The sequence below is a fragment of the Elaeis guineensis genome, chromosome 3 (assembly GCF_000442705.2).
Source record: "Elaeis guineensis isolate ETL-2024a chromosome 3, EG11, whole genome shotgun sequence".
NCBI classification, from domain to species: Eukaryota; Viridiplantae; Streptophyta; class Magnoliopsida; order Arecales; family Arecaceae; genus Elaeis; species Elaeis guineensis.
The window spans coordinates 105,669,323-105,683,294 of NC_025995.2; the positions used below are offsets into that span (position 1 = coordinate 105,669,323).

Below are 13,972 nucleotides of genomic sequence, written 5' to 3' on the forward strand. Positions count from 1 at the left end.
ACCGTATCAGATGCAACAGCAGACCACTGTCCGAGATGCTGCTTGGAAGAACCCACCAGACCTACTTTTGAGCATGTTCGCTGACCAAGTGAAGCTTTCGTCGAACCGAACATGAAATCGGATAAGCAGATCAGCCAAGGATTTGCAACTTCGAAAAGAAGCAAGAGACAGGGATCTATCTCGCGCTCGCGACTTCGGGAGAATATGACAAGGACCTTCCAAGCTTTCAAAAAGCGCCACCCGCCCCAACCAAAGCTATTCCGCGTTCCTCACCTTTATAAACCAACTCCCATCCTTTTTCTCCGGCTTTTATTTTTTAATTGTTTTTGTTACATCGAGGTAGGGCTGGAATTGGCCGGGCTGCGACTGGCCATTCCCTTCTTTGAGCCAGGCTTAAAATTTTTTTTAGACTTCAGGTCAAACTTTGGCTCAAAATTTTTTAATCAATCTAGGCTTGAGCTCAGTCTGAGTCTAAGATCGAGTTCGGCCCAAATCCGATTGGACCATCTTGAGTTTATAAATCCCATCGGCCATCTATCTCACATCGGGGGTTTAGGGTTTGTTTGGGCAGACCAGCGAAGGGAGTCGAAGGCGACACGGGCGACAACATCGAAGCAGGTGAGGGCGCCGGTGGCGATGCGGTGCCACCAGGTAGAGATGTAGTCGATGAGTATAAGGGAGGTATCACAGAGGAGGATAATGTCGTTGCAGGTGATGATACATCCGAGGGCGACAGTGGGGGTGAGGTAGATGGAGTCGAAGCAGGTGGCAATCTCGTGGTAGGCATCATAGACAAGGCAGTCAAAGAGGTGGGAGGCATGGTGGAGAGGACAGAGAGGTTGGTGGTTGCAACATCAGGATCGGGGAAAGCAAGGCCAAAGCGAACATTGGGGAGGATGGTGTCCTGGAGGCTGGGGGTGCGGCGGGTGCAACGAAGAAAGTCAAATGTAAGCTTCTTATAAACAGCGGAGGCCAAAGAGGCGACGATCTCCTCGCACACAAACTTGGCCATGATAGATATTAGGGCTGAGCATGGGTCGGATTCAATCGGATTGGGAGAAAAATTTCATTCAATCGAACTCAATCAAATTGAAGAAAATTCAATCCACTACTGATCATTTATCATGTATAAATTATTTGAAACTGAAGTGAATGATTTGTAGTGGGTTCGGATAGGCTGTGTCGGTTTGAGCTTTAATGTTGACCCAATATTGATTTTAAATCTAATATTGACTCTTTTAAGCTTATTTATTTATTTTGATCAATTTAACATTAAAAAAACCTAAACTTTATAAGTTATAAATTTTGAACTTATTTTTAAATCTGTACAAAATAAAATAGAAAAAAAAAATTATTTATCTGAAAGCAATTATATCTGAAAGTTTTTACTTCAGAATTATCTCAAATTGATGTGCTTCCATTAATAATTTAATATTAATATTTTCATGAATCCAAATAAATGATGGGGTATTTTTTAGAATGAAGTATTGAAGTCTAAACAACATCATCCTAAAATAAAAGTGAGTTTGTGAAATACTATATCGATCGGATTCGATTTCATAGGGACTAAAAGTGTAGGAACAGAACTGACTGTAAATAATCAATCTTTTTACAAATTTCAATCTGATTCTATCCAATTTATATCTTTCAACCAACCGAAATCGATACTTATTAAGTCAGATTGGATGGATTTCTTCGAATTTTGATTATTTTCTTAGTCCTAGTAGACACGTCGCGGCCGACGGTTGATTGCTTCGACGTCCTTGCCCTTGCCACTGGCGACCTCATCACCATACTCAATGGGATACGGAGGGTCAAGAACTCGAATCCATGCGGATTCCATCAGGACTCTTTGAGAGAATTCAAGAGAAGAAGAGCTCAAGGTGATCCATTTAGGTGATCAGGCTCAAGCTCAGGTCTGAATTCGGGCTCGAATTTGGGTCGGTCCCAAGCAGGGCTAAAGGTATGTCGAGCCTGATCTGCAAAATAAACGGATCCTATAATTAGGTCCAAACTCGACCTGAACTATTTCAGATCTAGTCCGAAGTCTGATCCGAAATTGAGCTGGTCTAAGTCCAGTTCCAATCCTACCTTCAGGTCAATGTAGGAAGTCTTAAGAATTAAGAGAGAAGTTAGGAAGTCAAGCTTACACGGGCGATAATGAACACCAGTAAGTGAATAAATACACCCATCTTAGACGAAACAAAGTGGCAAGGGATCATGGAGAGTGCATCCATCCAAACATTAAGTATATTTGTATTTCTCCCAGCAATTACCTTGCATTCTATTTTTTCTTTGATTCTCTTTAACAAATAAAATATGCTGGAATTTCAAACCTAGAGAACTTGTCGGTACAATTGGGCTAGGGTTGTATCTTTCATGTGATAGAAGGATTTACCCTAACATAGATCTATATTTGGATCATCCAATAGTCACTTCGAGATTTGTGCAGACAAATGAATGGAGTTTCTAGGGAGACCTGTGCAATGGGTAATCCAATAGCAAATTCGAGCAAAGGAAGGTGAATCCTACTTTCACGCAAAACATACAATCCTAATCCTCTCTAATTAGGCTATGTTCAAGTAGGGTTGGAAATAGGCTGGGCCATGCCCTTACCCAAGTCTGGCTTGAGGTTATTTTCACCCTTGGCGCTAGTTAGGTTCAAAAACTTTTAAAAAATTCAAGTCCGAGCTTGATTCGAGCCTAGATCCAGGCCCAACCCAAACTCGGTTGAGCTAGCTTCAATAACTTATCTGGCCCAAAAAAATTGGGCAGCAATCATACCCCCAACATTAGCAATCATGGCCTAAAAGAATACAATTTGGGCATTTAGACCTTCTCCTGTATAGGAGCATTCGAATCCACCACCATCTTCTTAAAAAATAGTGCTAATCCAACAACAAAAATCAAAAACTTTTGTCTCAAATCCAATTAGTAGCTAAAACACAAAAAAACATTTAAATTAAGATGGACATTCTTCTCCTAAAATTGGTGTTGTGGCAGAAATTTATCCTTGGGTTGGGTCAACTAGAGTTGGATAGCAACGGTAGGACGATGACGGCAGGGCCTGCAAGATGAGTCTCCAATCGGAGTTTGCTCTAATGAAAATCTTCCGATGCTTAAGTCAGATCTCTAGAATAGATGAAAAGGAGTAAACGCTTAGGGAGAGAAATATTTTCATACTTTGGGATTCCCCTATAAGCCTTTATTTATAGACAGAGGCTAAAGAGCCTGAGAAGAAAGAAGAATCCAATGGTTAACTTTGACTTACTGGACAAGATATGCTTGTTATTTTCTTCCTTATCTGGAGAGATCTATTTGTTATTTCTTCCTTATCCATTTGTGTTAAGTTGTCATGCAGATTCTGAGATTTCTCTAGTTGGTATAAATCAAATATCAAATCAGCTTGGGTCAGCCATCATCAAAATTGGATTGGGACCACCGTCCCTATCATCAGCTTTATCTGAAGAAAGAATCTTTCTATCCATAATATAAGTCTCCATACTTTCGAGTCCAAACTAGAATTAGATTGGACGAAGGGAGTATATGTAATAGCTGACGCTATCCTCGATTTAGCCATCTGATGTATGGAGATTTTCGAATGAAGTCAAAGTGGCTATATTGGTGATGAAGCATCCGAAATAATGGTCGACTTTTGTCAAGGTGATGAAGTGCTTGATCATCATGGTGGGCTTCATCATGGTAACGAAGTGCCTTCAAGGAACTCCTTTGATTAGCCCTCGCTTTTTAGCGATTTTTGCTCTACTCACCTTGGGAAGAGCAACATTCTTTGCTCATGGTCGTTAGTGATTTTTGCTCTACTTACCTTTGGGATGAGCGACATTCTTCACTCATGATCGTCCATGGGCTCTCAGAGTCCTTTATGGCTAGCTTTCACTTCTCGTACAACTAAGATTTTTTTATCGACTCAGCTCATTTATGAATGAGGAGCCTTCGAGGATCCTTCAGGTTAGCCCTCGCTTTTTGATCATCGAGATCTTCAGTCCTAATAATTTGCATTTGTGGGCTTCAAGGGTCCTTCGTGGTTAGCTCTCACATCTTGCACGACCAAGGATATCTCATCGGCTTGGCTCATTTAAGAATGAGGAGCCTCAGAGAGTTCTTCAAATTAGCCTTCACTTCTTGGTCACCAAGGTCTTCGGTTTGCATAGCTTGGATTGGCAAGCTCTGAGGATCCTAATAGGTTAGCTCTCCAAAGATCTTTTTAGGTTAGCTTTTGCTGCTCATACGATCAAGACTTTTATCAGCTCAGCTCGTTTAAGAACAAGAAGCTTCTGAGGATCCTTCAAGTTAGCCTCCACTTTTTAGTTACCGAGGTCTTCGATTTGCACAGCTTGGACAGTAAGATCGGAGAATCCTTATAGGTTAGCCCTCTGAAGGTCCTTTAGGCTAGCCTTCACTTCTCATACAATCAACACTTCCATCGACTCAGCTCATTTAAGAACGAGGGGCCTCTGAGGGTCCTTTAGGTATTAGCCCTCACTTCTTGATTATCGAGATCTTCGGTTCAATCCAATATTATGTTCAAGCCCTGCAAAAGAGTTTAGTTTGTTACCTTGGACTCCCTCAATCAGCTTTTGTTAGGTCAGCCTTCTTAGGTCGGCTTTATCGAGTTAGCTTCCTTAGGTCAGCTTCATCACGTCAGCCTCTTTAGGTCACCTTCATCAAGTTGGCATCTTCGGGTTGATTCCCTAAGGTTGGCTTTGTCAAGTCGGTCTTGATCTTTACCTCAACCTTGGACTTGATAGTCTAGCCTCGATCTTGATTATCTCTTCGAATCGATTTGATTTTCACCTCGGCTCGGTCTTGATCTTTACCTTAGTTTGCTTTGATCTTTACCTTCGCTCAGCCTTGATCTTTGCCTAGGCTCGACCTCGATCTTTATCTCGGATCGATTTGATTTTTATCTTGGTTTAAACTTGATCTTCATCTCGAATCGATTTGATCTTTATTTTGATTTAGTCTTGACCTTCACCTCAGATCGGTTTGGTCATTACTTCAGCTCGACCTTGAGCTTCACTTCGGATTGATTTGATTTTTTCTTCGGCTCGACCTCGAGCTTTGCCTTGGTTTGGTCTTGATTTTCACTTTTAATTGATTTGATCTTTACTTTGGTTCAGCCTTGATCTTCACTTTGGATTGGTTTGATCTTTACTTCAGCTTGATTTTGAGCTTTGTCTTGGTTTGGCCTTAATTTTCATCTTGGATCGATTTGATCTTTACTTCAGTTCGATCTTGATCTTCATTTCGGATTGATTTGATTTTTACTTTGGCTCAACCTGGAGCTTCACTTCAGATTGGTTTGATCTTTATTTCAGCTCAACCTTCTTATGATTTCAACCTTCTGATGTCCTCGACCTTCTTATGACCTGTGGATCTACAAGAAGGAAAGAAAACATCATGATGAATGAGGGCTTGTGAGCCTTTTACCATGAGAGCTTTAAGTTGTAGGAATCTCTCCCTCTTAGGATCTGTTCTTTTAGAATGTCCTTGATTCTGTTCAAGTAGACTTGGAAATATGGATACACCGTGATTTAGGTGGCATTCGAAAGATTTTCGTAATCTTCTTCCTTGCTTGGATTTCAATCTGTCGTGATCTCCTTTCTTATTTGGATTCCGTCAAAAATTTAAATTTAAAATATAGATAGAAAAGTAAGAATGATTCAAAAATCAAGAAACTCTATAGTTTTCTTCCTTATTTGGATGTTGTGATCTCCTTCCTCATTTGGATTCTCTTTTTTTATCTGGATGTTGTGATCTCTTTCTTCATTTGGATCCAACCAAGAATTCAAATTAAATTTTGAATATAGACAAGGAAGCAAGCATAATTCGAGAATTTAGGGATTTTCAAAATCTTTTTCCTCATTTGGATACTATGATCTCCTACTCTGTTTGAGCCCCTCAATATTGAGTCTGACTAAGATGGCTTGGACGGTGCTAACTAATCTAATCTGATCGATATATAACTGATTTGGAGAGGATCGAATCTGATTGGTGTTTGACTAATTTGAAGATAGTTAGATCTGATCGATGTTGGTTGATCTACAGATGGTAGGTCTTGGTCTATATTTGGCCGATCTATGGATGATCGGATCCGATCGACATTAGAGCAGTGTGATGAAGCTCTTCTCATTGAATACTCACTCATTCTCATATATGGGCCTGGGCTCTTCCTCTAGTGCTAATTTATTACGGTAAAAATTTATCCTTGGGTCGAATCGGCTAGAGTCGGATGGCAACAGCAGGACAGCGGTGGCAAGATCTACAAGATAAGTCTTCGATCGGAGTTGGTTCTAATGGAAACTCTCCGACGCTTAAGTTAGATCTCTAGAATAGATGGAAAAGAGTGAGCGTTTATGGAGAGAAGTATTTTCATACTTGGGGGTCCTTTGTGGATCTCTATTTATAGGCAGAGGCTGAAGAATCGTGAGAAAGAAAGAGAATCAGACGGTTAGTCTTAACTTGCTAGGTGAGATATATTTGTTATTTTCTTTCTTTTTTGGAGAGATATATTTCTTTCTTGTCCATTCATGGCAGGTTGTCATACGGATTCTGAGATTTCTCTATTTAACGTAAACCAAATATCAAATCAGTTTGGATCGGCCATTATCAAGGTCGGATCGGGATCATCTTCCCTATGCGTCAGCTTTATTCGAGGAAATAATATTTTCATAACAATTGATATTCATTGTTCCAATCCAACTGATCCTTTGATAGCAAGGATCAATAGATAATTTGACGAGGGAAAGGGATGAAGAACAGTGTGGAAATTGGATCATGGATGTATCAAAGTCACATAGGTGAGGATCCTTGCGATTATAGATAGAATGATGGATGGTGATGGGGTTGATGTTGGCATCGTTCTGGACCTTCCAATTCATCTGAAGGGGTTGCATCTTGCATGGAAGCTTATTGGCCTCTTTCAACAACATATAGTCCTCAATTGCCATGGTCATTGTTGCCCTAGATGGTGAGCAAGGATGGGATCTTGCCTTCGTTTACTAGGATTGATGATTGGTTACCACAAGTGGGAGATTAGTGGAGGAATGAAGCTATACAGATGGATATTTAAAGATATTAGGAGAGAATCCTAATTGATTGAAGATCTTTAAGGATCGAAATTATTCAGGACTTCAAAAGATTTAAAATTAGAGCTCAGCGAATCCAAACACAAGTGAACCTATTCTTTCACTTGGCCCTACATCAATAATGTGGTTCAACCGCATCGATTATGGGTTTGATGTGATTTGACTGTATCAGTTATGTTATTTTTTTAGGATCGGGTTGGCTTCATGATTAGGCTAGGGCTGGAACTGGGTTGAAACACATAATCACTCTAGCTTGGCACAAAAAGTATATTTGCGCTAATATTGAGTCTAAATTCGATCTAAACTTAATCAGGATTAGCCCGTAGCTCAGATTGGAGTCAGCCTAATCTGATGAGCTATGGACTAGCCCAGGCCTACTTCCAGCCCGGTGTTCAAGACTATTATACTTGCTATATATCATTAGTTATCGAGGGAATAAACGTAATTGCAGCTAATTACATTTCCCTCGTTGGCAAAAAAACGGCCAATTCCAGCTGGACCAGCTGTAACACGGCAGTAGGGATAAATTACCATGTGCATAAATATTTTTTTTATTATTTATTTTTTATTTCAACGCACCCCGCTGCACCAATTACCAAATTCCAAAAAGAGCAACTTCACACCGTCACCCAGCAATCCGCCACCACACAACGAGAAGCGGTGTTGGTGTTGGTAGTGAGTTCCAGCAATCAAAAGTCCGAGTCACTTTGGAGTGCTGCTCCAATGTCTCGATTAAGCAAAAGAAACTGCACAGGCTCATCCTTCCATCTTATCCGTCCATTCCCTGCGCCTCAACTTTTTCTGAATTCTTCCAGATCGGTGTCTTTTCTGCCTCTTTTCTTTATATATTAATTTAATTTAATATTATATTACCTCGATATAATAAATTATTAAATATCCCGCCGTGGTAGAAGAGGGGTCTATTTCACGCCACCGGGGGGCACGAACAGAGTGACAGCAATAGGGGCCCAGGGGGCTAACCACAGCCATTCGATCATGCCATGGCCTCATCTCCCAGTCGGGCTCACCGTCGCTTTAAGTATCCCCAACTCGTATGTTTCTTTCTTTTTCGCCTCTGTCTGGGGTTTTAGGAGCCGAGAGAGAAGAGAAGAGAGGAGAGAGCGAGCGACGGCATCGACGAAGAAGAAGAGAGAAGACGTCGAGGATTTATGTCGTCTGGTTTTTTCGACTCAGCGTTCCTCTCTTTGTTGTTCTCAGAAAGCAGAGCTCGAGCTCTTTGGATCTCTTGTCTCCTTTGTTCGTCGCTTGGCCTCGCTGTGCTTTTCTCCTTCTCCTCTTCCTCCCGTATGCGACGGAGGCCGCAGGAATCGAAGACGGCTTCGATGCGATTTCGATCTCCTCGGTATCGATCTACCCCCAGTTTACCCTTTCCTCATTTTTTCCATCATTGATTAAACCCTACTTTCTTTTTTTTTTTTTTTTTTTGCCTTTTTGGCCTTGCAGTGTTCGCTTTGGAGTGAAATACATTGGATTCCAACATATAGAGAATTTTCTCTTCATCTTCTTGAGAGGCTACCTCTCTTGACAGAGTTAATTGTGTTTTATTTCCATTTTTCGTGTTTTTTCTTCGATTTTGTTTCGTTTTCAGAGAGAACATAGAGAGGAGAAAAAAAAAATGCCAGGGCCTCAAAGGCATCTCTTCAATCAAGGACGGATGGTGAAGAGAAAAGAGGGGAAGAAGAGGACTAGTCAGAGATCCGATCTCCGTCCTCTCGCATGTGAACCCAAGCCGAAATTGGTGAGAAAAATCCGGATCTATTTTGACGATCCGGAAGCCACCGAGTCCAGTGAAAGCGAAGAGGAGGAGGAGAAGAGAGCGATGATGAATTCGAGGAGGAGACGGGTGATTCAGGAACTCTCCGTCCACCCATTCGGTCTATTTTCCTTTCCAGCTGACGCCTCGTCTCAAGAAAGCGGCAAGCGAAACCCTAAGACCCCCAAATCTTCCCAGAAGAAGGCCAAGGCCCCTGGCTCGACGAGCTCGTTGTCCACCACCTCGTCGTCGAGGCATAAGGGTGTTCGCCAGCGACCGTGGGGAAAATGGGCGGCCGAAATCCGCGATCCCATCCGAGGGATCCGTCTGTGGCTGGGCACCTACGACACCGCCGAGGAGGCTGCCCTTGCCTATGAAACCGCCGCCAGGCGCCTTCAGGCCGAGAAGAGCGGTCTCTCCGCCGCCTCGACCACCACGATCTCCGTTTCCAACTCCAACTCCAACTCGTCATGCCTCTCCGTTGGCTGCTCTGAGGCGGCGTCGCACTCCTCCGTCCTCGATGTCTCCGGCGCCACACTGGCGGTGGACAGCCAGCCTCCGCCCGCAAAGGAGGCGGCGGTAGAAGAGGAGCCGTCCATCGCGGAGCTATTTGCGGAGCAACCCCTGCTACTACCGGAGCTGGACTTGGGGTTCGGATCCGACGCGTTCCTCCCGGTGACTGAGTTTGGTTCGGTGGACGACTTTTTGGCCCTAGGCGACCTACCCGACGGTGGTGATTTCGCAAGCATCGACGCCTGGATGGACCTGGATCTCTGAGAGCTTGGAAAATTTTGCAGTTCAGTTAATATTTAATAATAATAATATGTGTTAAGTTTGAAATCTCGCGAGAGTAGGTTCTGAAGTGGCGTTAGAAGAGGTGTTAGTTTTTTTATTTCGGTGAGGACCGAGGAGGAGAAAACATATGATGGTTTTTGTCTGTAATGGGCGTGGGAGAAAATTTCTTGGGTTTTTCCGAGCTACAACAGCCGCCCCCAAGGAATTTTTGGTCTACACTCCCACACCTAAGCATTGCTATTATCTCCTCGCTATTTATCTTTTTTGTTCTCTTTCTTGTTTCTTTGCTTCATTTGCTGTCATGCACTCTCTTTTGGGACAGTATAATGGAAGAGGCTTGTCTTTAATATATATCATGGTGGTTGTGAATTGTGATGCTTTTACATTTTTTTTATGGGAAAAGAAGGTAGAAAGCCTGTTGGCTGTTGATGTGCTTGCTTTGTGTTGTTCTTATCCACTGTTTGAAGTGGCTTGCGTTCCAAGAGGCTTGGTTTTACTGGGTCTTTCTGAGATTAATAGAATGCCACAGCAAGTGGTGATGGAGGTCTCTTTCCCATCTATGCCACTGAGCTCTTAGCGTGAGATGGTGGTGAGCAACCGGGGCAGTACCGTTCAACTTTGACCGCGGCCGGCCAGTGAAGGCTACTTTGTTTATTTAAAGCCCGTACCGAGTGCCTAATATTTTATTTTGGATATGCTATGGTTCTCTGGTGTCCATTTGGAGTGTATCTATTGTGATTAGTCTACAGCATCTGCAAAGATTCCTCTTTGATGACTGCCCTGCAAGTAGGAGTGGGATTGGTCGGGGCGGGGGTTGCTCGGGGAAGCTTTAATTTAATGGAAACAGTTGCCTCGAGATCTATGAAATTACTTGCTGTTGGTAAAGAAGTACAGTAGAGGCTGGGCGGTGTGGTGCAAGCTTTCAATGGCCTTTCGGGGGTTTTACATGCGTTTTCACTTGTATACGGCGGTGATGCTGCTAAAATGTGCCTTAAGCATTTGGATGTACGAAGTATCAAGAGCAATGGTTGAGAGGCGAGGTCACAAGCTAGATTGACAAAACTGTTGTTCCCATTGACAAGAGGATCGAGAGCCTATTAGTTTCAATGGCTTTGGTAGAAGAGTTTTAGAATTTTAAGGCATGTCTGAATGGGGTCTTTGATTAAGAAGCCAAACATTAAAGGAGAACAGAGCTTGACAAGAACTCAGAGAAGTTATTTTCCCGCAATTATGTTAACCTAATATATATATATATATATATATTTTCCGTAGAGGAAGATACTCCAGTTAACTAAAATGAAGACAGCAAGGGTACAACATCAGCTGTGCTAGTAACGAGAGTCAAACTATAAGAAGATCAGTATTTCTTATGTTATGCCCTGAAAATACTATCAAGAGTCATGACTACTAGGGAGCATGAGACCCTATTTACAGGGGAACGAAGTCTGACGAGGAGAAATTTAAATTTTTATCAACTCTTCCATGTAAGAAATGGTGTTCCTTGTTTCCAATTACCAAAGGCTGATCTAAAATAAGTTTGACAAGGACATGCACAAATGTGCCATCATGAACTTCTATTTAACCACTGGGCCTGAAGCTTTTACGGTACCAGCTTTGGGCCCCTAAGGATATTTTGGCCTAAGGAAAATGGGATGGAAACTGGATCCGTTCAATCCTCTTTCAAACGCCTTAAACCTATTCACACGCCAACCACCCAGAAGACAAGATTGACACAGGCTTTGCAGGAAGGTAACATGCAATGACGGGAAAGCACTGTTTAGCTTTGACCGTATTAAGCTAGTTCTCAAACATGGAGCTTCGGATATCAGCCAAGGCTACCTAATTTATTAAAGACCGTAACCTCCAGCGTTCTTGCCTTATTGTTGACAGCCCATGCTCCTTAACTTGTGGACCTATTTATCTCTATCCACTGTCTACTGTTTCCAAATATTCTTGCAGACAAGGGCCCCTAAAGGGATAACATATGTCAGGATTGGGTACGTTGAAGCAAATTAAGACCACTGCCTCTGAATGAATGAGTTCCCACATGAGGGGCTAATTGACATACTTATACCATGTGGCCGCATTATGATGTGATATCGGTAAATCTTTTATTCAAGCGCACTAAAGAAGTTTGTTGAGTGCAGTCTTGCCTGAGCTTGAGCTCAATCCAAGTTCCTTCATGCTCCAGCAAATTAAACACTCGAAGAGCTGACCCATGGGTTGAAGAGTATAAGGGTGCATTTTGGAATCGAAATAGATTGGAGTGGAAATAAGAATGACCATATTCTCTGATGCGTTTATTTTATAATTGGAATCAAAATCAAGATCGTAATAAAATTTGAATACTAGAAGAGAATCTGGATTAGATTTTGAAGGATTGAAGCATTCCCATTCTCTTTTGGAATTGAAATGGAAAGGGAACAACCGCAGTCAAACGGCTAGAATCAGAGTCAGTTATTTCAATTTCCATTCCAAAACCCAACTTCCCCCAATCCAAAAATGCCATAAATATATTTGTTTATGTAAAGAAGAGTTGTTAGGCTCAACTTGTCCATAATCCAAGCCTAATAATATGGTCCAAGCTTGGCTTGTGTGCTAATTTAGCAATCTAGAATGAACTGGTTTGTCCACAGTACTTTAGCTCTTAATGAACGGCTCAGTTCATAGGCTGCCTTAAAAGACGAGTGTCGAATGTTTCATTGTTGTGGGCACGATGTTGGTGGAGTCAGATAAATGGGTCCGGCCAATCTCATTGTTTTGTCTCAGTATTGGTGAGAGGAGAATAAAGTTCCTCTTTCCTCTTCCAGTAAATGACCTCGTTGCTGAGTAAAGTATGATAGTAATTGTCGTTGATGGGGACATGGCTTCATTGGTCCAAAATGTGTGACTCGGGAGCTTGGAAATTTTCAGCCCGGCGGTTGGGGCACAGCTTTCATGGCTCAATCTTGAAGTGGTTTCAGGCTCTATCCACAGCTGGGCTTACAAGTTGCGTAGACTAATGTTAGCTTTGTTGGCCTTATCGACCTTCTCAGGCTTTGGCTCCGCACGCCTGTGTCTTTTTCAGGTTTGGAAAAGAGCCTGGCGCTGACCGGTAGCTCATGGAGATTATCTCACCGGATGTTATTCCAGTTACCATATTTTCCAATACATTTGGTTTGTATGTTGGAACCAAGATGAGATTTAAATATCATGGAAGATTGAGGAATAGATTTGAGATTTTCTTAATTTTCATTCTCTCTTGGAATTGGAACATAATGAAATTATCTTCAACCAAACAGTTAGAATGAAAATTACTTATTCTTATTTCCATTTCAGAGTCCAACTTCTCAAACAAAAATATACTCTGGTTGGATTGGGACCTAAGAAGTTAAGTGGGGCGGATGAGTTACCTCCAAAATGGTGGCCATTCTATACGCTGTGCTTTGCAGAGATGCATCACGATTTTTTCTGAACAAGATAAACATCTCATATGTCAAGACTCTAATTATGATTATTTAATAAGTAGCAAGACATCCAAAACCCGCTTTTGATATGCTTTCAACTAATGAAGGGGAATTAACCTGCATAAAAAGTGCATGTTGCATGATAGTTTGATGCGGACTTCTAGCTCATCTGAGTTATTTATTTTAGGCTTTCTATACTAACAATTTAAAATTAGCAAAGCCGCTCCCTAAGGTTGGGAGAATTTCTCCATCATCATGGCATCACTGTCAACCCACATTGCCAAGTCTAAAAGGACCACCATCAACTCAAGGATACATTGAACCTACATAAAAAACAAGGATTAAGGTCTGTTGTTTATGTTTTTGTGTTAAATTTGTTCTGATTGCTAGCTGACTATTTTACATGACATATGTGCATTAACTCAGATTATATTAGTCTAAGAGATGTCATAAAATATTTACAACTTAATCATTGGTACCTATTTTTTGTTAGAAATCCTCGTGCCTATTCAAACTACAGAAAAAAAAAAAAAAAAGGAAATTGAAAAAGAAGGTGTCCCATATAGAAGCTAACAAGACGGCTCATCATAGAAAAAGACACGAAAGGATAAGATGCGGATACGAGAAAGAGTACAAGAAGGCGGGTCGTGGGTGTGGCCAAAGCAAAGGCAAGGTTCTCGTGATTGGAATGGAGGGAGAAAGTTTCAGAAGTGACCCACCCATACACCAAGTATTTTCACATGAAACGCTCTTCCTGTATCCCCTTATCAACGCCACCTTGTGACCCATGACTAAAAATAATACACCATTATTTCTCGCAACCTGTACATCAACTGGTATTCCAACAG

The 13,972-nt window shown here is 41.8% G+C and overlaps 1 protein-coding gene across 1 annotated transcript; it reads left to right on the forward strand.

The window, feature by feature from the left end:
• The first annotated feature begins 8,189 nt into the window (after positions 1-8,189).
• LOC105041196 (uncharacterized) lies at positions 8,190-10,029 on the forward strand. Its single transcript, XM_010918058.3, has 2 exons — positions 8,190-8,472; positions 8,574-10,029. Exon 2 carries the CDS (start codon positions 8,746-8,748, stop codon positions 9,658-9,660), a length of 915 nt encoding a protein of 304 aa, XP_010916360.1. The 5' UTR covers positions 8,190-8,472; positions 8,574-8,745; the 3' UTR covers positions 9,661-10,029.
• Positions 10,030-13,972: the final 3,943 nt, after the last annotated feature.

Coding starts and splice junctions, on each gene's coding strand:
- LOC105041196 (XM_010918058.3), top strand. CDS start 8,746: ATGCCAGGGCCTCAAAGGCATCTCTTCAATCAAGGACGGATGGTGAAG.